This window comes from Mchenga conophoros, linkage group LG17 (genome assembly GCF_057382185.1).
Source record: "Mchenga conophoros isolate Kocher_MC1m ecotype Shallow Benthic linkage group LG17, M_conophoros_male_GT1.1, whole genome shotgun sequence".
Lineage (NCBI taxonomy): Eukaryota > Metazoa > Chordata > Actinopteri > Cichliformes > Cichlidae > Mchenga > Mchenga conophoros.
The window spans coordinates 27,506,298-27,529,021 of NC_140542.1; the positions used below are offsets into that span (position 1 = coordinate 27,506,298).

The 22,724-nt window shown below is 41.4% G+C and overlaps 1 protein-coding gene across 4 annotated transcripts in view; it reads left to right on the forward strand.

The window, feature by feature from the left end:
- The window catches only part of anks1b (ankyrin repeat and sterile alpha motif domain containing 1B), a 267,248-nt gene extending 244,998 nt beyond the window's left edge, over positions 1 to 22,250 (forward strand). For 2 of the 4 annotated variants that reach the window (XM_085252151.1, XM_085252153.1), the window contains 9 exons: positions 168 to 275; positions 1,716 to 1,919; positions 3,768 to 3,893; positions 8,944 to 9,015; positions 10,680 to 10,766; positions 12,409 to 12,546; positions 12,638 to 12,805; positions 19,540 to 19,631; positions 20,868 to 22,250. In XM_085252151.1, the coding sequence (XP_085108277.1) occupies positions 168 to 275; positions 1,716 to 1,919; positions 3,768 to 3,893; positions 8,944 to 9,015; positions 10,680 to 10,766; positions 12,409 to 12,546; positions 12,638 to 12,805; positions 19,540 to 19,631; positions 20,868 to 20,916 (1,044 nt within the window). In that variant the 3' untranslated portion in view covers positions 20,917 to 22,250. Of the gene's footprint in view, positions 1 to 167; positions 276 to 1,715; positions 1,920 to 3,767; positions 3,894 to 8,943; positions 9,016 to 10,679; positions 10,767 to 12,408; positions 12,547 to 12,637; positions 12,806 to 15,720; positions 15,844 to 19,539; positions 19,632 to 20,867 lie in introns of all 4 variants that reach the window. The other 2 variants (XM_085252154.1, XM_085252152.1) reach the window with 2 other exon arrangements.
- Positions 22,251 to 22,724: the final 474 nt, after the last annotated feature.

Sequence of the window (22,724 nt, forward strand, 5' to 3'; positions counted from 1 at the left end):
ATTACAAAACTTGGTGTGGAGAAGAACTATAGTAGAAATCCCTGAGCTGTTGATGTCTGTCCCCAACACAGATGTTTTGGACATGCGTCAAATAACTATTTCAGGTCTCCTACGATGAATGATCTTTGTGCACAATGCATGAAAACGAATATCTTTGTGTTCATCAGGTACTGAAGATCAACCTTATCGGCCACAGAAAACGGATTCTGGCCTCATTGGGGGACCGGCTACACGAAGACACCCCACAGAAACCTCCACGGGCCATCTCCTTACGGGTGAGTGAGTCTCTGCAAGCTGACAGTATGGGTTTTACCCATGACAATATTGAGCAATATCTTAACCAATTAGGATTCAAATTATCATGACTCTATAAGACAGTAGTTCCCTTCCCAGATGGCTCTCTATTTCTCTGAGGGAAATTCAGCCTCCCCACTGCTGCAGTTACCACCCAAATGATTACCCAAATCTCTCGGAGAGGCGCAAAATGGCCGTCCCACTGCCGTTTCCTCCCTGCTGATTTGTCCTGGATGCTACTCACAATGAATTGGCTTTCCCTCTCCCATCACAGCCACACTCCTATATCTCGGTTTTTTCAAGCCCAGAGAAAGCCTGAAAATCTGGAGGCAGTGCTGAAACAGCCCGCTGTTCCTAAACACGTCTTCCTGTAAACCACTGAGTCATGAAATAGGTTGAAAAATATTACAACAATAATCCTTGTTAGTTTCCAGGGGGAAAGGAATTTGTTTGGCTCCTTTAATAAAGTTCGAAATGCTTAACCAGGCACAAGCGCTGTTAGCTTCAGCTAGATCCAGCGTGTATAGTATGCGGTATTGCTTGAATGTGTCGTAACAATTTTAAACGTTTTAAAGTCCACATTTCAAGACATATAAAACAGAAAAAAGTTCCAAACTAGAGCAAGCAAATAGTCTAGTCTGAAACGAGACTTTCAGACTTTTAATATCAGTCCTAATTTCACAAAATTCCCTAAAGGTGTTACAAAGATGTGTAATTAGAGCAAAGCGTGATGATACTGAATGGCTTAGTGCAGGGAAAAATTATGTATTCAAGCCCCTTTTCTTCCAGTGTGTGAGCAGAGGGCTGTGTTTACTCAGTAATCCTGCACAAACAGGAGCAGATAGTTTTGTGTGATGGACAAAATGGGTGAAGGAACACAGCAAAGCTTTAGACAGCAACTGAGATGCAATGCATGAGCTTGCATAGGCAAGAAAATATTACCAAGCTTCTTCAAGAGTCTTCTCGTACGATATCAGCTGAAAGTGAACAGCCTCTCAGGAGAAATAACTGACCCTTGTGCCAATGGAAGTTTTAATTCTTTTGGGGATTTGAGTTTCTACTCAAGTTTGAAAACCTCTTAAATGAACATCATTTTCCACTTTAAGGATTTAGCAGGTGCTTTCGCTTAAAGTGACTTACAGTGAGCAGGCAAGGGTTCACTGTTGTGATTAAGGACACTGATGGATCTACTGAGACCTCCTGGTAACAGGACACTGCTGTTCGTCCTCAAGTTTGCAAAGTGGTTTTGGGTAGTCAGCAGAAAAGCATCACTGTAGCTGAAAAATGTAATGTGACACATTGCACTGCATTGCCCTACTTTTACACTTGCAGCGGTGACATAGCACATTATAATATGATATACAAAACCTGACTTGCTTCCTTTAACCCCTCTCAATCTGCCCACACCTGTTTTGCACCAGGAGCCCGGAGGAAATCACACTCCTCCCCAGCTCAGCCCGTCGGTAGGCCAGGCAGCGTACACAGCAGGGGTCCCAGGTGGATCTCTGGACGTGCAGCACCTCATGATGCAGGCGGACGCCCGGCGCAGGCAGCGCAGCAATGACAACTACTTTGAGGACGTGCCGCGATCCAAGCTGGAGCGACAGATGGCTCAAGTCAGCATGGTGAGGAAGGGAGGAGAGGATGGAGGGATGAATGAAGATGGGAACTGGGAGAGAGGGATGGACTCCAGGAGTGTATTATGAATGGTCATAATCATAGATGCAGACCTGGCTGCTTGAATACATAAGCATTCTGATAGTTGCATTAAAAGCCGAAATATAACACTGAATCAAATCGAATACGTCTCATCAAAACCTTTCAAGGTTTATTGTGTTGCTCACTGTTGAACAGTGAGAGTTAAGAAAACAGAATAAGAAATAGTAGAAAAGCTCATTTTCATACCAAAATGCGTTTCTTTATGTAAAGTAATATAAATGCAAATCTGATTTCAGGTCTACATGTAAGCTGTAATCTATTATTATTTATTAGAAACAAATGAGCTTCATGGCAGGCATTTTGTAATCAGGACAGCAGAATATATCTTAATTACAGATGAAATATTAGTAATCAAATGACAATCTTTAAAATATGAGATGGGAGATAAAAATATTGTCTGCTTAGTTATTCTAACATAAGTCATCATTAATAATCTACAGCAGACCATCTAAGCAGTGTTTGCTGCATAGACACGTCACTAAAAATACCAAACACACACATATATATATATATATATATACACATATATAGACTTAAGAAGTAAGCATCTCGTCCATTTAGCCACTTGTAATCTCATGTGAAATGCTAAATTAGAACATTATGGCTTTCAATCAGTAGCAGCACAGTGATTCAGACACATCCCGGCTTACATCGGAGGCAGCAGCAGCTGTGTTTTGGTTCAGTATGATTGGGGTCTTTTGGTGTCTCCGTGTGAATCAGAGAGCCCATCAGTGCAGACTAGCACACGGTATGCTTGCCCTGATAAATCTCTTTTTTGTGTGTTTGCGTCACAGTGTATCCCCCCCCCTTTTCCAAAAGCAAATCTCTGTTGAATCATCTCTGCAAGAATAGAAGGACAACTGTTAGAGGAAGGAGGAAACATCCTTATTCTGTGTCATTACCCTTGTTCTCTGGCTGTCACAATGTTTCCATGATTGGTTGCCGCAAACGTTTCTCACGCCAGCTCTTCCCTCACCGTCTGTTTTCACTCTCCTTGTTTCCTCCCCAGAGAACAATTACTGCAGCTCACTTCTTTCTAGACACATTTGGCCATTAAAGTGGTAAAACTACAAACTTTTTACCGACTAAATATTTTGAATCGTCTCTCTCAGAAGGGAAAAACTGTTTAATCTGGTTAAACCGGTGGCGTATAGCATAGAATTGACTCTCGCGGACGCTCTCCAAAGGTTCGTCCCTGAGCTGTTTATTCAACAGTTTTTGCATTGGAATAGAAGATCTCACCTCTGCGGTCCATCAGCCTTCCGCCAAACAAAAACAGTCAGATGTGAACAGACACATAAAAATGCAGTGTTTGGCAGAGGATGTGTGAATACCTCCTCAGGCAAAAATCATCTGGTTTCATTTATAAAAGGAGGACTAAAAAACAAAAAACAAGCAAAAAAATCCTGAGACATTCGAGAAGGATGAAGGCAAGATTTGGGCATTTTCTTTCTGTTTTTTGTTTTTTTTTTAAAAGCTGGATACTTTACTGGGTGAAAAAGCAGCGAGCGGCTCAGCTGAAGCATGCGAACATGCAGGAGCCGAGCATAATTCATCCAAGTTTAATTTCCTTTTGGATGCTGTCCAAAGCATGTCCCCTTGATGGCGTGTCCACATGCAGTCATGAAAGCTGTTGTATTACAAACTTACACACTTTTATCAGGTCAACACGGGATATGCAGCACAGACCGCAATGTCATGCCCTCATCTTTTACTCCTGTGTAATCCCGACATGCAATTGCTTGTGTTTTCAGGCAGGCGAGTGGTGTGAGCCAATCACGTTGCGTCCGCCAAACGAGGCCACCTCATCCACTCCGGTGCAGTACTGGCAGCATCACCCCGAGAAGCTCATCTTTCAGTCCTGCGACTACGAAGCCTATGTGAGTCATACACTGTTGTTGAGCATTCTTAAATTTTCCCTTTTTATTGATCATTTGGTTTATAATGTAGCAGTAAAATCCCTGAATCCAAGCACTATAAATAACTATATATTTTCCTACCATTTGAAAAACTAGTCATAATCTTTGCTGATTGATTCGTGGCTTAACTGACTAAATGTTTCGGTTCTATTTGAATGCTGTCAATTCCTACTGCATATAACATTATTAAAGATCAGTGACCCTCAGCTTCACCTCTCAGTCAATACTGCACTCGGTTATTCTCAGTACTTTGGTAAATTTAGACCTTTGCCAGTTACATAAAGGATGTTACATATCCACGTTACCACAGATACAGCCTCGCACCTCTCACGGGTTACATACTGAGCTTCCAGGCTGAAGCGATTACTTACTTGGTAACCAGAAACCAATTTGCCATTTGCTTTCAGAAACACTGACAGGCAATATAAATGGATCTCTTAGACTGGATGGTTTGATGGCAGTGAGATGAAGACAGAGTAGTTATGAGCTTGGTTATTATGTAACAGAGGGGAAAAAAAGAAGCTGGGAAATTAAATTGATGTCTAATTTGGAAAAAAAAAGCAGGGAAAAAAATGAGATAGAGGCTGTGACAAAGAGGTGCAAGAAGTTTCCCAAGAGTGTGTCATCCCTCTGTTAGAAACCCACCCTTCTTATTTTTTACACCTTAGAAGATTGATAGCAGAAGCTTGGACCATTAGGCTTCCAACAGTTGTATAACTACACAAGCAATGTGTTTGGGAAAATGGGAGGAATCGACGACGGGTGGGCCACCGGGGAAAAGTGGTGGCGGTGCTTTCATGGAGCCATTTATGACAAGATCTCTAATGCTATCTGTCCCAGGACAACAGGCTCCAGAAAGCTCAGAGAGTGAGATAAATGAGGGAGAGCCTCAACAGAGCGCCAGGCAAGAGCGCTCAGTGTGAATACTGGCAAGGTGACGGAAGCTGGAGAGTGAATAAGAATAAATTAGATGGATAAGACACTGAAGGGGACCGCATTGTATTTGTTTTAATAAAAAAAGAGGAATTGCTAAAAAAAGAAGAAGAAGAAAGCAACCAGGGCAGAACAATAGATGCGATGCATCAACGGTGTTCTCATTTTCAGCTCAGACTGCAAACAAACAAAATTCTCTCTACTTTCAGCGGCTCCTCGCATAACATTGCAACTTTATTATGTCAGCTTTACAACTAGATTTTGAAATTATTATCTGAAGTTATTAGAGATCCACTTCCCGCAAAACCCTGCAGACATTTTGACATTATTACCAAACATGCAACATCATTAACAGCCAATATTATCTCAGCACAGACTGCCTACTCTTTCTTATTAATGAAAAAAAAAACGTTGAAGATAGGAAAATACAAAATATCTTTGAGTAATACTCAGGGCTCAGACACGAATATTTTGTGATGTCGCTCTTTCATATGGGTCAAGCTGGTGAGCTAAACCTGCTCATGTTGCTTTGTATTTAGTAGGAAAATGGGAAGCAGTGATTTACTGAAACATTTGGAAACACAAATGGGAACTCAGTATATAAGGCAAATAAAGTCTGTACACTTCTAACAACCTTCAAAGTCAATATTTGGTGTGACCACCTTTATGCTTCACAGCTTTCTTGTATGTCTATAATAGTCTCCAGGAAAAGTTCTCCAGGCTTGTTGAAGGACATTCAAAGCTTCTCTTGGAATGTTTGGCTGTAAACACTCACTGGTTTGGCTCGATCGTGACACATCCCTCCATAAGACCTGTTGCCAGTGATTTTCAGTTCAGTTCTTGTGTCATTTGGGATACCTCAGCCCTTACTCCTCGTTTCTCATTTCTTAAGAACTTGACTTTCAGGTACTATTCATCTGAGTTTTTAGGCGTGACACTTCTTCTTTTGTCCTCTACTTGATTAGTTTTCTCAAATTCTTAAGAGCACGATGGCACTGTGTTGAGATACAAGTTTTCTGCTTGTAGCTCTTTGAAAATCACCTTGTTGGTGCAAAATACTTTTTCTTTTCTTTCAAACAGTGTTTGAAAAATCCTTGACATTTACACAGATTCAGTTAAAAAAAGAAGAACAAATAATTTGTTTGTGACAGGCTTCTATCAACGAAAGATAAAGACAGGAAATAATCCATTTTAAATGCTAAGTTGTCTGTTATGTGTAGACAGCACTGACTCATTCCTTGCATTGGGTGCGTATTTTGTGCTTGAATCATTCAAAGGTCAGTATTAAGTGGATTAATTGGAGATTAATTATATGAATTAGAGGAGTGGGACTATGCCTCTGAACACTTCCAGTTCTTATCTATATATGACATCCTCAGTTCTACAAGCAGTTTGTTCTCATTTTCAATCCCTTCACTTCTTCACTTCCCATTAGTACATGGGGATCTGCCAGGCCCAAAAGTCGCTGCCGGTCCCCTCCGAGGCCTTCCCCAAACCGCAGCTCAGTTCATGTTTAAGCCATTCGACTTTATCCACTAAAAAACACTGTCAAACCTCTAAAATGAGGATGTGGGCCCCTCTAATGAAACATTCCTCTGAAAATGGTCAGGGGTTAGCGCTGGACTGTGAAATCCAACAAATGCGCAAAGAAAAGCTTTGATAGACGATTAGAAAAGCTGGAGAACTCTGTTCCTCAAGACCACTTTAAAAGAAATTGCAAGAAGAATCTGGCTCCTTGGAAGCAAAATATAAAGAAATAGGGGGGTGGCTCAAGATTGTTGGACAGTACTGTCATTCAGAGTTTTCTCGACCTTTTCCTCCAACACCAACATGAAGTTTACATTTGTTGGTGACAATCCCAGCAGGCTTAGAGGTCCACTGTCCACTTAGCATGTAATGAAAACTATCAACCTATGCAGAATAACAATATATTAACATATGCTAAACATTAAAAATGTCCTTCTGTTCATCGTTGCATGCGGATGTTACAGTTACCCAGATACAGACTTACAAAGCTAGTAGCATGGCTGTAGAGTCTTAGCCTTGTTATGATGCCTTGAATTTTATTTGAAACTAATAAAAACCAAAAATTACTGCCAGCGACATGGTATAGGAGACAGCAGCTGATCTTGTGTGCAACTATAATGCAATTTCTCAGATAACTGCCAGCAAGCCAGCCATAACAGCGATTTAACGTTGTTAGCTTGAGTCAAGACGAAGTATTAACATGCCCAGACGACCTCTTTCTGATCTGCCAAGGACTAGACTATGAAAATATGACTGAGTCAGTGTCTGTGCTGCGAAAAAGCAACTCATCATGCAAAGCAATTGGCCCAGAATGATGTTTCGTGACTTTAAGCAAATATATTGTCCATCAGATTCAAGACAAATCGCGTGTGGTCCTTGACTTTCGAGTCATTTATTGTAGAGTTAAATAGATGAGATAAATGAAGCTGTAAATATTTCTCTCCTAATTCACTAAAAGCCTGCTTAAGGTCCCACTTTGGGGAATAAATCCCCGTCAAGAAGCTGGTCAGTCATTGTGAGGCAGTGAATGTCACGCCCATTAAGTGCTCTAATGCCAACATAAACATTGTCCCTGTAAAACACCGTCACCATTAGTAGCTTCTTTATTAAATCTGATACTACGTGTGCAAAATTACTAACTGCATCCAGACAGAAGGATCTACCAGACAGCAATGTTAATGTACCTCAGGGAGCCACTCAAGGTTGATGTAATCACTGCTGTGTGCCTTTAATGAAACCCCATATGAGCCATGTAGGAAGCCATCCACTCAGTGCCTTCTGTATTGTTTATGCTGTTTACATCCAGGCTGAGCTGGTTGACAGTCAAGACCTGGCCAGCTGCTAAACTAGACACACATAGCAATGGTTAGAGGTAGAGATGCACAGATTCCAATTTCTTTGGTCGATACCGATTTCTGCCAATTCGCTTGAGCCCCTCGTGACCCTAATTTTGCTTATCCTGAGAATGCATGAATGGGATGGGATTTTTGTTCTAAGAACTAAAACTAAGTCAACTTATCTTTAGTGGAAAATATAATTTTTATAATGTTCCCCCAAACTGCAATAGGTTCCAGATCTAATCTCATTTGCAAAACTGAAAATGAAGTGCTCTGCTACTGGAAAAGGGTAGAACTAGCTTTTTATCAGCAAAAAAAAAAAAAAAAAAGGATCTGCAGATAAACTGTATATGCAAGCTTGACTAGCCACTGGGACATCAGACACTGGTTTTATTACTGTCCTCTTGGGAAGCCATATCTTGGCATTTTAAAACTAGATACAACAGCTGAGGGGTGGACTTGACTGAGCTATGTAGAGACATTGCACACTTCTCACAAGAAAAGTTTAAAAGAAATCTACATGATGTTAATTAAATAAAACTTTGATTATTTGATTATGACTAAGCTGATTGGGAAAGCCTTTACTGAGGTCATGGATCAGGAGAGACACCAGTTGCCCCAGGCTAGCTATCATTAAGAATGCAGGTTTAAGGAACTATGTATCAGTTTCGATTTTCAGACCCAGATGCTCTGTCTTTGATATACAGTCTACAAATACATTGATGAAGCAGGTGTCTTAACTTACGATGTGATTAGAGAGGGCTGCTGTTGGAGGTTGTGGTATCCTCTTCAGCAGAGATCAGTGTAGCGTTCAGCTACGGCACTGCTTGCTGATCATTTGGCAGGTTGGCTCAAGCCATTTTATCATAATCAAGCCATAGAGCAGGGTCACCGCTGCAAGCAGCTGAGGCAGTAAAACAGCTGTCACCAGTCCCGACCTAGACAGGAGCAGTAATGGTAGAAACAGCAATGTCCTACTGAGCAGCACTGATGGCAGCAGGATGGTCTGTTCATTCTTTGAGAGGATGGCTCTGACTAATTCATCAGTCACCATCAGAACGGCGAAGAAATTTGACAGCAGATGACTCTTCCTGCTGCTAGACTTCGTCTCTATCATTTCCGTTTGAGTTATTGGAAATTTAAAAGCAGTCACAAAGTTGATGCAAAAGTTCACGTATTTACCTAGCATCGTGTTGTTTGTGTGTTTCCAACAGTACTTGGGCTCAATGTTGGTGAAGGAGCTGAGGGGGACGGAGTCCACACAAGATGCCTGCGCCAAGATGAGGGTAAAGCTCAATCTAACTTTATTTCTGGTACTGGAACCTCAAGTCAACATCTGGATAATTTTGATTTATTAAAACTCACTCGACCAAATTTAGCCTTGATAGCTAGGGATCGGCCTGCCAGGGCCTCTGCTCCTGGCTGCCGCCCGACGCACATTGCACCTAACCCCTGACCCCTACTGCACCTCCTGTGGGTGGTGGGCCTACAATAACATGGGCCCATGTCCCTTTTTTGGGCTGTGCCCTACCGGGCCCCATAGACTAAGGCCCCAAACTAACTAAGTCAAATTTAAGTAAAATTATTACCAAGCTATGCTTACTAGCTTATACTATAGCAGCTAGCATGAGAGCAGGCTTACTAAACCTTTAAATCTGGGACACAGTCTGAATGCCCTCACGCTCTCACTTGAACTTAAACTTAAAATATCATAGCGGTGGATTAAGTGTGTTGAGGGATTTATTTTTAATATCCTTGCCTGGGTTGCTTGATACCTCACAATCCCCCTTTTACCTCTAATCACCTTATCTCTTCCTCACGCCTTGTGTCATTCTGCTGCTCCCTCTTTTTTTCATTCCTCCTTTCCTTTGTTTCTTACTGACAAAGAGAAAGAGGAATGTGCCCTACTATCCATGTCTTTTCATCCTGCTCATTCTTTCCATATTTTACTCTTAACGCTGACTCTCTCACTCCTCCGGCCCCCGGCTGCTGCGGTGTAAAGAAGAAATTTAATATTCGTATGCAAAGCTCTCGGTTCCTCTTCTCTCTTTTCTTACTTTCTATATTTACAGTATGCCACCATCATCAGAGGGAAATTTTTCTTCTGCTTCTCATTTTCCTCAGTTTTACCAACCTTTTCCTGCACACTGTGGTTGTAATTAGGTGCAAAGAGATGCACGTCATATTAACCCCAGCTTTTGTAACATCGCTAACGTACCATTCTTTCATCCTTCCCTCCACGGTTGAGGTAGTTTTGGATGTTTAAGATCCAACTTCACTTCTCGGCTCGGATTTACTGCCAGCGAACTGCCTTTGTCAGTTTTTCAACACTACCTGATAGTGACAGGGTCGAACTGTAGCAGCAACATGCTGCAGGAAGGGAGCAAAGAACAGAACAAAGACAAACAGATATGGGATAGCAGCTCGCGTGTTCGACAAGGGAGGAGAAAGAAAGGACGGGCTGTGATAGGAATATGGATGCTGAGGAGGAGGAGATGACAAGCGATGAAGAACACAAAGTTGTTCAGAGAAGGAAGCTTTGAATATATTAAACCTTTTGTCAGGTAGAATGACAGCTGGGAGGGTAACGCTGACATCGCTGTAAATCACACAATTCTTCACAGCACCTCTCGGCATAATGAGTTCAGTATAGGTATGTAATTACAAGGAGTGAGGAGAGATATACTGTCAGAGCCCGATATGACCTAAAAGTTAATAGACTTATTGAATTGAATCGCTGCAGTGACTTGAGTGTAGAAAGGTAGTTTCTTATTTTATTTTTCATAACCTTTGAGAATGGTGCGACTAAAGTTTGGCAATCAAAGCAGAACAGAAATCCTCATTAAATACGCCAAGTTAAATTGTCAAGTTTACTTTCACGAGCTGCCTCCAAAGTCACTGCTGTTTTTTTTCCTCTTTTTTTGTCTCTACCTTCTCATTTTTGCACAAGAAGTCGACAGAACAGATGAAGAAAGTGCCGACCATCGTGCTGTCCGTGTCCTACAAAGGAGTGAAGTTCATCGACGCCACAAATAAGGTACAGCAATGCGCACGGCTCGCTTCCTGTGAGGCCCGGTGTAAATGACACACCGAGTGTAAAGCCCGCACAGCATTGCAGTGCTCGTGTCTGCTCTGTGCTGCTGCAGCCTCGCTGATTTACAACGGTATGTACACAGAGCACAAACAAGCAATAATCAGGATGAAAAGGGATGAGCTGAAAGTCTAGAACAGAATGGAAATATTTGAGTTTCATGTGCACATATATAAGAAAAGAATCGGGTACATATTCGGATTCTTGTTTGAATTGCACTAAAACAGAGTATGCTCAAGTAGGTCATCCACACTTAAATATACAGAGACAGTTTTAGATATTAAAGTTACCCAACAGTGATGAGAAGGAGACCAGCTGGTGATTCTTACCAGAAAATTAATTAATTAAAAAAAAAAAAATCCCAAGTAAATCTGTATTTGGCAATTCAATTCTCCAATTAGTCACACAGACATGCTTGTGCCTTCTCTCGGTCCTGCGTTGTTATAGAACACAGAAGGAGATGAAATGTGCAGCAGCTCCCTCTACAACGGCACGCCACAACTCATTTTGCGTTAGGCTAGTGTAGGGTTTCCTCCACGCCCTGGAAACTAAAATGGGCTGCGTGAAGACGTCCGCTGCTACGTATATCTGCGATTGTCTCCAACACAATATAAAGATAATTAAATGTGCAATTATTTGTGGAGGGAAATTACACAGACTTTGGAAAAATGATTATGCGTCTTCCTGTTGACACCATTATAGCGCTTAATGTATAAAAAGCATCCTCAAAACATCTTTTAAAATGTAATAATAAAACTATCTGTGCAGCCGTCCTCGTGGCTTTTCACTAATGTACTAAACCGCGAACGACAGATGGAAAGAAACAGTATTAAGTACAAAATCCATTAGGAAGATCAAATATAGTAAGTCATTATTAGTCCTCTGTGGTTACCTGCTGTGTGGGTTCACCCAAAACAACAACTACAAGGAGAGGATTCCTCTCTTAGCTTAAACCAAGTAATCAATATGCCTATTTATATATAATCAGTGCAGAGAGACAGCTCTGTCCTGTATGACTAACCTGGCATTTCACTGGTTGAATGTTATGCAACTTCTTTTTGATTTCTCTCAGGTGGAATCATCTGCATTGCACCGTTTTTTTTTTTTTTTTATCTCTACAATATGTTGTTTTAATGTTTTCATTTTCATGCCCTTAAAAAAAATCCACTTCTTCTAGATCAAAGTTTAATGCATTTTCAGCATATTTTCTTATAATAGCTCAAAGCAACTTCTAACTTAAATGTAATGTTTACTGATGTTGGCCCCCGCTAAAACTTCTCTTTGGGCTTTGATGTTTTTTTAATTCACAGCGCTGAGATGTGCTTTAATTAACGCAACACAAAGTCTGAGCGTTCTCCAGTGACATTACCAGAGGACAAATTCCAACTTAGTGACTCCAGAAACGTCTCAAACTGAAAAGTGTGCTACAGTGATTATGAGTTTGAGATGAATAATAAATCAGATTTGTTTTTCTGTGAAGTGGCTCAATGGAGATAATCTACGATCTCTCTGTGCGCTTCTTTATCGTTCTGCTTCTGTGTTTTCTCTTTTTGTTTCCTCCTCTCCGTCTTTCGCTCTCTCTCTGTAGAACATCATAGCGGAGCATGAGATTCGTAACATCTCGTGTGCAGCTCAGGATCCAGAGGATCTGTCCACATTTGCCTACATCACCAAAGACCTCAAGTCCAGTCACCACTACTGCCATGTCTTCACTGCTTTTGATGTGGTCAGTATTGACACTCTGCTGTGCTCACAGGTGAACATCAGACTCACTGTCCAAGATCACATTAACCTATTTGATTTTGCCTTTATATCAGAACCTGGCCTACGAGATCATCCTGACGCTTGGACAGGCCTTCGAGGTGGCCTACCAGCTAGCCCTACAGGCTAGGAAGAGTGGCCACGGATCATCCACACTGCCCGAAAGCTTCGACAGCAAACCCAGCAAACCTGTCCCTAAGCCACGCATCAACATCCGCAAGTCTGTAAGTAACGCAGCTGCACAGCTGCACAGCTGCACTACTGTTCAAAGAAAAAATCCATCCCTGTCAAGTTCCACAATAGTGAGGCCACATGTTCCAGATGGTCTGGATTGGATTGCTTTGGTCTAAAGTGAAAAAGCTTCAAATTTTTTGAATTTTATTCCAATAAAGCACTCCTATTTTCACTGGACTCTGTCCATAATACCCTACCAGTATCATCCTCACTCATTTACATTATTTCTAAACATCTGAGATTGGTTTTCTAGCTCTATCTGCTCATGTTCTTTGCTTGCGTGCGCCTTGGCCCAGCGGACTAAGCGGCAGAGGTGTAGGTGGATATTTGATCTGTTAAGCGTTCACTCAGTCTTACTGTCCCTGCAGTCTCTTACACACTTGGCTGATTGATGATGCGTGTTTGCATAAAGCTCCAGGGAGGCTTGCCCGCTCTCCCTCCCTGTGTGTGTGTGTGTGTGTGGGGGGGGGGTTCTGTGTAAAAGAAGATAAAGAATTCTCATGTGGAGGACTGCATTATAGGGAAGAGCTTTTCGCTCATGTGCAGTAATCTGCTTAAGGTAGGGCTGGGTATTATAAGAAATAAATACAAATGCTGATATACAAATGCTTTGATGGTTTAAATGATAAGCTGAGGAGCTTCACTTAAGCTGCATCAGTGCATACAGAGCAAAAGAGGAAAAAACCTAGTCTTCTCTCAAACCTGCAGGAAAGCACTTGAATGTAACCGTAATGGATTTAGAGAACGATGATGGTTAAGCAGAGCAAAGTGCTCCATTTTTGCCCTTATTTCTGCTCGCAGATATCATTCAGAACTGTGAACTTGTTCCGTTTCCTCCTTTAGCCTGACATTCCCTGAAGTGTAATAGATATCCTCGTTGGTGGCTGTATAGTAGCTTGACAATGGCTTTACTCCAGCTTGTAGCATCGATGGGCTAAAAGATAGCCCTTCAATAGTGCTTATTGAACAGATCGTTCTGCAAACGAAAACTGTTTCATGTCTTGTGTCAACTCGATAATCGGGATGAGTCCAACGTCTGAGCCCAGGCAAAAGCTACAATGACGGATGGTCATATTAAAAGTGTCCAAGGTTTCAAATATTACAGTTATAGTGTTCCAAAAGCTCAGGCTGCAGATGCACCAATGGCTCAATTTCAGAGTGTTTTTCTGTTCTTGGATGTACTCTTGTACTCTTATATGACACCAAAGCGAGGATATTATCTCATGCACCCACCCACTGGTCAAACCTCCCGTTTGCAAACGGCAAAGAGAAGAAATTTTAAAGGGATTGTGGCTTTAAAAAGGAGAGGAAGTAAAATGGCCTGTTTTAGGCAGGTGGTGAACTAAGAGTCTGCAGCAGTTATTGATACATATAAATTATGGTAATCAATACCCAGCCCTCGCTGTTTAACAGCTTCTTTCCCAAATGGTATCATAAAAGCATGTGTCATGCCTCCATCAAATACGGCGTCACAAAGTCTATCAATAAACCTGCAGCCCTTCCATAAACCCCACAACAGACAATTAAAATAGTCACCCTAACCCACTCTGCACTCACTACCCTCCTCCACTGACAAACACCAGCTCAGGCTCAGCAGCACACATGGGAGTCCAAAAGGCCTGGTACAGAGTTATAGTTGCTGCTGTAACGGTGTGCTTGGACCAAATTTACATACTGTGAGTCATGAAAAAAAAAAGGTGATTGAGTGGAACAGCAGTTTCATAGGACTGCTCTCGCTTTCTAAAGTTAGTGTGAGATGTGAGATGGTGAGGAAAGATGGGAAAGGAGAGTGCCTACAGAGATGATGGATGATGGCATGTGTACACACAATCTGCTTAGTCGGCAACCATTACATTAACCATTAATTGTCTTTTTTCCTGCCTGCTTCATGTATATGTATGTGTGTGTGATGTAGTTAATGGCTTGTGGTGTGCAGCAGGGCAAAGATACTGCAGGATTCATTTAATATTCCTGCCACCCGCCAGCAATGATCTCCATCCTCCAGCACCTCTAAACCCATGTCCTTTAAAATACAGTAGCTTTGTTTCTCTGTGCACCAGTAACAGTTTCTCCACAACCTCCCATTGTCATATTTCCCCTGTGAGCATATCAGCTTGCAAATCCCCCCCCAACTTCCACTTAACTTACAAAGGTGAACTTTGAACTAACGAAGACTGGTATGTTACTGTAATCTGTAATGTGACACTTGTAAAGCAACAGATTTCATTTTAGATGGTCTACAATAGGCCTGGGCCGTATCAGATTATAACAGCTGTTTAGAAGTCCTTATGGAAGATGGAGACTATGAGTGTAGAAAAATGCCTCCGCCCCATATACTGTATATTAAAGATGGACATAGCAGTCGTGGTTTCACTAATTGGTTAGCAAAATCGGGCTTTTAAGTGTTTTCGCTGTTGCTATATTTTTTGTTACTTAACCAGACAAATCTAACTGACAAACTGAGAGACTAGGAAACCCTTACCCTTTAACAACCTTTAAAACAACTGGAAACCCGTCATGAACCTGGGGAAAATTGTCTAAATCCATTTGAATAAACTGAGCCTGAGTGTTAGAGAGCTTTTTTTGTACAGTTGCTGTGGCATATTCATACTAGTGGGAGTGTTGTTGCCATGCAGGAGTTGCTATATAAGTGTGGCGTAACATTGCCTTCTCCAGTTTGAGTTTTGCTGTGTTGTGGTAATGCTGCTGTCCCCCGCTGTTTCCAGGGCAATGAATTTGCTGCCATGTTGTTGCCATGGTTTTTTTGCTCTTGGTTTTAGACCGCTGTTGCCTTTTTTCTGTTGCCATGTAGCTGCTCTGTCCTGGCTGTGGTTTTTGCCTTGCTGCTTTGTTGCTTTTGGAGCAGGCCGACTTTGACTTGTGTATGACCTCTGCCTCCCTGTAGGTCATCATGCCCCCCTCCAGCCGCTGGTCACTGGGCCACATTTACACCCCTCACCGGCCTCCTCTTCACCCTCCTCTTCCTCCCTCTCGACTCTTCCATCTTCCTCACAAAGCTCAGTCACAGGTCCTCCACGCTTTTCCTTCTCTTATCCTTTGTTTTCACATAATTTTTCATTTATTCAAGGAGAAGGCGCCATCTGTAAGTGCTTCCATTTTAATTCTGTTGCTTTTACTCAACTGACTCCGCATCCTTGTGTGTCCTCTTTGCTGTGTGTGTTTCTTCATTTACTACCCCATGGCTCCATATCACTTTTAGTAGCACTGGTATTAAAAGGACAGCCAATCTTGCAGAGCCAATCCATTTCATAAGTGCTTCAGTTTTTACGTGTCTGTCTGTACCAATTCAGCCTCTGGATGGAGATGCACCGCCTCCTTCTTTGTGGTATATTTGAGATGGTAAATTAATATAAATAAAGCGCTTTGATCAATAAACAGTAGAGTTGAGTGGTTGGACGTATAAACCAGCTAACAGTAATTGGACCGAGCTGAAGGATGAGGGATTTTTTTTGGTCTTTTTTAAATTTTGTTAAATTATGCTAATTAAAGGGTCTGGCTCTTGAGAATTCGACTCAGTCAATAATTATCTCGTGAATTCCTTCCTTTCTTTTTTTGTGTTTAATAAATTCTTAGAGTTGCCAAAGATTCTCATCATTAGTGACCTTGTATGTCCTAGCTTGCCAGCTACGACAAGTGTTGTCAGCCTTTCAGTGGCACATGCTGCAGGTTGTGTGGCCTAAATACTGAATTACATAAATTTTCCCCATTTACTTGCTCTTTCATGGCTCAGTCATACTACAGTGAAAATAGGACCGCAACCTCTTTCCGATTTGGAAAAAACTGGTGGTTGCCCAAAGACTACGTTGATTTATAGTTATATAGTATATTATATATTATATTGAGTGTGTTGAACGTGCAACACACTCAAATTCTGGGCAACCAATTTCAATCACATGGTGATTGCTTGGGTCAACTGGCAGAAGGCAACCTGTCTCCACACCATCGCAGTATGACTCAGATTGACTGCAGTCACCCTCAGATAGACTAGCAGCAGTCTGCAAATAATTTCCATCTAATTTATAAATGGAGACAGATTTCCAGCATATTGTAATCACCCTGAGTCAGTCTTCACCGACAAGTGCAACTCAGCAGGAAAGCATCGCAATAGGGGACTTGATTCAACTGGTTATTTTCTGTTTATATTCCTATATAAAAGTAAGGTTTTAGACTGCCTATAGCATTTTGCAGTTACATTTCCGTTCTGCAGAAACCATATCACTATGTGGGAATGAATTTCTGAATTTCTGTTTTAAATTTATGAGGGTCTGGCAGGACTTAGAATTTTATGTGAATTTCTGTGTATATAGATGGCAACAGATTTGCGTTTTTTACTGATTTGTTACAGTTGAACAACTTGACTCCATTCAATTGGAGCAAATTGGTCTTCTTGCCAATTTATCACATGTCAAATTTACTTTGAAGATTGTTCTTTGAAGCAACTAAGGCAATAGGGCTGGAAGTTCACAATAATTGTGGTCGTCCTGCAGTCTCCAACTATGGTTTTCCCTAGTTTGATTGTAACATTAGAGGCTGTACTTCATTTAGATCAAGGCTGTGAAACATAAGTCCCGGGGGCCAGAATCGGTCTGGCAAAGACTCCAGTCTGCCTCACTGGATAGCTTTGGAAAATGATAACAAGGGACAAATTTTGGACTTTTAACTGCATTTTTCCTTTATAAAGATCCCCATGGGTCCCTCCATACTCATACACCAATGTAATTAGGTAATAAAGAATTAAATGGGAGAAAAGTTTCTGGGTTTTCAACATCTACAGAAATGTGTTATTTGTTTTTTTACAGCATAAATCTGCAGTTTACAGATTTATTCCTTCCAGTTTAAGCCTGAAGAGTGCTGACAGATTCTTTCATTTAATTTCATGTGGAAAAACTGATGTCTACTGTTGTACTTATATTACCGGTAAGATCTCTCAGGGATTGAATGTGTAGTTAAAACTTCACAAGTCATTTTCATGCGAATCATCAAATCAAACGCTGGACTCAGAGTGGCCTGCTGGAGCATTTTAAGACACTGCCTACCCTTTATAACAAATGCTTAAAAATGAGCTAAATGCTTAAACACACTTAAAACCACGTAGGTTCAGTACTTCCAGAACTAAATGCTTGCACTGAACTTTTATATTTCGAGTGCTTTCACTTCTGGCCCAACCTCACACTCGCCCAGAAACATCTTCATCTATCACACAAAGCATATGATTTTTATAAAGGGTCATTAAAGAACGACTGCCATTCCACAGAGTATGTAGTGCGCCAAGAAATTATTCAAAAGTTCAATAGACCCACACTACAAAGAGCATGTTTTACATCGGTTTGGACCACTGACTTCGGAGCCAAATCAAACATTGGACGCCCCGGTAGCATCACTTAAAGTTTCTCTTCCCACCCCTTCCTTGGGAAAAATTCATTTTGAAGGCAGACGATTCATTCAGCGTCTTCATGTGTGGTTGATGAATTTGATACTGGTGATGCTCTGGATGAGCTCTTCACTGAGCATGATGTGTTGTGATGCCGCGAGATCGAAAGTGTGTCTGTGTTTGCCTTAATCCTATAACCCCAAAACAGGATTATATGGTCTTGCTCTGGCTGTGTGTGTGTGTGTGTGTGTGTGTGTGTGTGTGTGTGTGTGTGTGTAAAGAAGAGGATAGAGAACCATATTAAAATTACAGTTAGTTTCAGTACTGTTGCTGTAGCAGTGTGTTAAGAGAAGATAACAGAACCATGGCTCTGTCAGTGCACCGCAGAGTTAATCCAGTTTCCTCCAACAACACTACGACACCTTTCAAAGCCGATCTTTTTTGGCTTTATTATAAAATGTTAACACTACATGGAGATGCAGTTAATAATTTGCTCATATATGTTTGCAATTCAAGTTTACAAACACGCGTATTCCTGTACCGAGTCAACTTTACCGCCGCTGCCATCCCCCAAAACCATCTGAAAACAAACCAACAGACTGGAGGAAAGCCACCCTCGGCAATACGCCTCCTGATTGTTGCCTTGGGGTTATTTTTGAAAGCGCTCTAGATTGTTTGGTTTGTTTCTCAGCCACCACGATGGCTTTGCAGTTACAGACAGCATCTCTGTTAAAAGTCTTCGAAGCTGCAGGAAGTGGCTCAGGAGGTAGAACAAGTTGTCTGCTCAACGGAAGGTTTGTGGTTCGATCCCTGGAAGTGCCAAAGCATCCTTGGGTAAGCCAAGGCCAAAGTGCTTGTGAATGAAGAAGGTTGTATAGCATTTTAGAGTGGGACAGGACTATATAAGAACTAGTTCATTTACCATTTGTACAGCTTATAGGTGATGCACTGCCTCAGTGTGAACACAGACATGACATTTATTCATATTAAAAAAAAAAAAGTGTATATTCTCAGTTCTGCTTTCTCATCTGTAATATTTTCTCCCGCCACCTCATTTCTCTGTAAGCAGCCGATCCTCCACCTCCATCTCATTCATTCTACTGTATCACTCTGATGTCACCGACTATCAGCATGAAATAATATCTGAAAATTGCACCTCAAGTGGATTTTTTTAAAACTACAACACAGACTTTTGCATTGTTTGGTTTGAAATCATTCAACACAGCGATACTATATAATAAATTGGCCGTTTGTCCTGCTTCTCCCCCTCTTGTTTTTTTTCTAACTCTGCTTCTCCCCGTCCTCCTCCTCCTCCGACTCTCTCTGTGTCAGATGGAGCAGCCATCCATGGATCAGAAGGGCCATGCCAACGTGCCGTGGATTGTGGAGCCAGGTCAGGAGGCCAAAAGAGGAGTCAACACCAAGTACGAGACCACTATTTTCTAACATACACCCGCCTTGTCCAATCCTGTGTGTGTGTGCCTTTCAGAGGTTGCCCTGTACCGGGGCCCCGCCCCGGAGTTGGGCACGAGCGACGCACGCCGCCGCGCCACCTCACCGGCTGAAAAAATAAAAATAAAAAAATTAAATTAAAAAAACATCTCGCCCCGCCCCCGATAGCCGAGCCTGTCCACTGCATGATGACGTTTGGCGCTGCGTTGTCTCTCTCTTCTTTCTCCTTGTCTCTTCTCTCTTTTATTTCTGCTCTCCCCCCCTCTCTTTGGCCTGGGCCACATCCTCCTGCCTGCAGGGCTGGCGCATGACCTTTGAACCCAGGGCTGTGGTGCACTTCTGTCTCCACCTGTAGGGGGAATGGTCAGCTCTGTTTTTCCACTTCATGTTTGTCGGTCAGTCAGCAGTCAACCACTCGGTTATTCTGCTTCCAGTTTCTTGTTTTTTTTGTTTCTTTTTCTTCCTGTTTATGGGTGCAACCATTTGGCTTCGTCTCTCTCCTCCTTTTCTCCTCCAACTGCCTCCATCCCTCACTTTACTATTCATTTTAGCCCTTTTGTCCAACTGCCCCTGATAACTTGAACAAGATTTGAAACCAGAGCACTGCTAAGAGGCGAAACAGTGTTTTAGCTGTCTCTGAGCACCGTGTGGGAGCTGACAGTGAGGAGGGATGTTGTCCTAACTTGACAACTGGAGGGAAATTTAGACTTTTTAAACACTTTTTAATCAAAGAGGAGAGCTGAACTTTGGGAGAGGTGATGTAGCACAGTCTAACTTTGACTCAAACTGGTTCATCCAGCAGGCTACTAGAATGTATTTCAACTTTTTGATTCTTTATATCAGATTATTTTTTGGAGATAAACTTGTAAATTTCTTTGACAAACTATATTTTAAACTTGACCTGTGACACAGGAAGATCTAGGTGAACTTTTGCTTTTCTAGCACCTTTTTTCAGCACATGTTTGTGTATATGTTCAGAATTACTTTAATCACGTGGAGTTTTTTTGTTTGTTTTTTTTACTTTGTTTTCATTTTTTTTCCCAGCCCATAAACCTTGTTTTATTTGGGGGAATAAATCTTGTATGTAAAAGGTTTAGCATGTGGCTTGTGAAACGCATGGTGGCCATTTTGGATTTGCTGAGCAGGGGGGCCAGTGGAGAGGCGGGGTGTGAGGGCTCTCTCGATAAGTGATGTCATCTCATTTGCAGGGCAATGCCGGATGCTCATGTCTATTACTGTGGAATGCAAAGAATGTAGCCAGCCCTAAACATGGACCTTGTCACACACACAATGCAAAAAGGACTACAAAGGACCCTCTTGTTCACTTTTCAAAAGGACTACAAACATGGATGCTACTCCACAGTGTTTAAAGTTGACTACAAAATTTTAACGTCATTCATCCACGTGTTGCTAGACACGGTAAACATCGGACCAACTAATAATTAAACACACACACACACTGACAGGACTGCATCTTGACAGACGACCGTCTGCTCTGAATGTACACTTATTTGAAAGCAGCCTCAACTTTCTGCAACTCCAGCAGGATCCGTTTTATGCGCCCAACTGGGAGGCATGACCTTCGAACTTTTTGGCAGGTCAGCATCTCCATGGAGACTGTGAGTATGGTTACAGGGCATGTTTAGGTAATAGACGGCGGGCTGACTAAAGGGCATCCCCGGGCATGTGTCAGTGTTGGCATGAGTTCCACGATGTCTGGCTGGCTCTTTTGGTCCTCTTTATTTTATTTCTTTGTTGTTGTTTTTCCTTTAATGTCAGAAAATAATAAAGAGATATATGCACAAGTGTGTAAATGACTAGCTGCAACACGCTCAAGATGCAACGGGTGTCTCATAATGGATGAAGAGCCTATGTGAACAAAGCATCTAGAGTCTAAAAAAAAAAAAGTATTCTATTCGTATTGCCTGACATTTTAATGTTTAATATGAGAGTATTATATTACCATGAGGATTATGATTATACTTGTGCAATTCTTGTCTACTGTTGTCTTAATGTTACATTATTTTTCTATGATATGCTGAAATGAAAACCTTGGGCCTGAGAATGATGGCAATCCTTTAACAAAAAAAAAAAATAAAATAAAATAAAATCCGAAACTAGGCGATCACACTTGTACACAGAGAGCGAATGTCGCAGGTGGCTAGCTAACTTTTAGGTCAGGTCAACTCTCCATCATTTCTCACGGGGCTCTACTCTTATCTAGCAGATGTACTATTTTAAAAACGCAGTATTACTGTATTATTTGGATGAGAAATCATCCAGTTATAAAGTGTACATAGATATTTTGCCAACTCATTGTTCATACATGTAAAAGAAAAGAATAAAGGATTTGCAGCAAATGGCACTGGAAACATGGTACCAAAATAAAGGTTGGACATTTAAAAAAAAAAAAGTGGTAGATTGTAGAGACTGTATTTTGAGTGCAAACTAACATGAATTATTTGGTGTCATCACTGCTGACCAACTAATGTACATAGGCTTGGGCTTCCAGCACACTGATTTTTGTAATTTTGGCCATTATTTATATCCTTGTAAATCACATTAAATAAAATATGACTTGTACAACCATATTTATCCATGGAATGAAGTTGTTATTACATCTTTTTTTTTTTCCATTCTCAATCACTGCATAGAAGATCTAATACCAGAGTAAACATAAACATTCCTAGACACACATTATCTGACAATAGTGGCTTATTTTGGTATTGGTTACCACTGTGACTGAGAGCAAAGATGGAGATATTTGAGTAATGTTCCTCTGTTGTAGTGTCTGCAACTTTTCAACCTGAATATTTCAATGAAGCTTTAGCTGCAAATCCTACTCTGTTTGTAGTACTAACCCTTGGTGCAGCTTCTGCAGATGATAAGGATGCATCTCCAAGTATCACAAATCACGTTGCACTGATTCTCATTTGCAAAATGTACTTTTACCATCTGGGTCTTGCCCCATTTCTGCACAACAATCACCATCTCAGAACTTACTCGCACATTATAGTGTGTGTAATATTTCACATACCTCAAACTGGACCTGCTGCCCAGCTGTG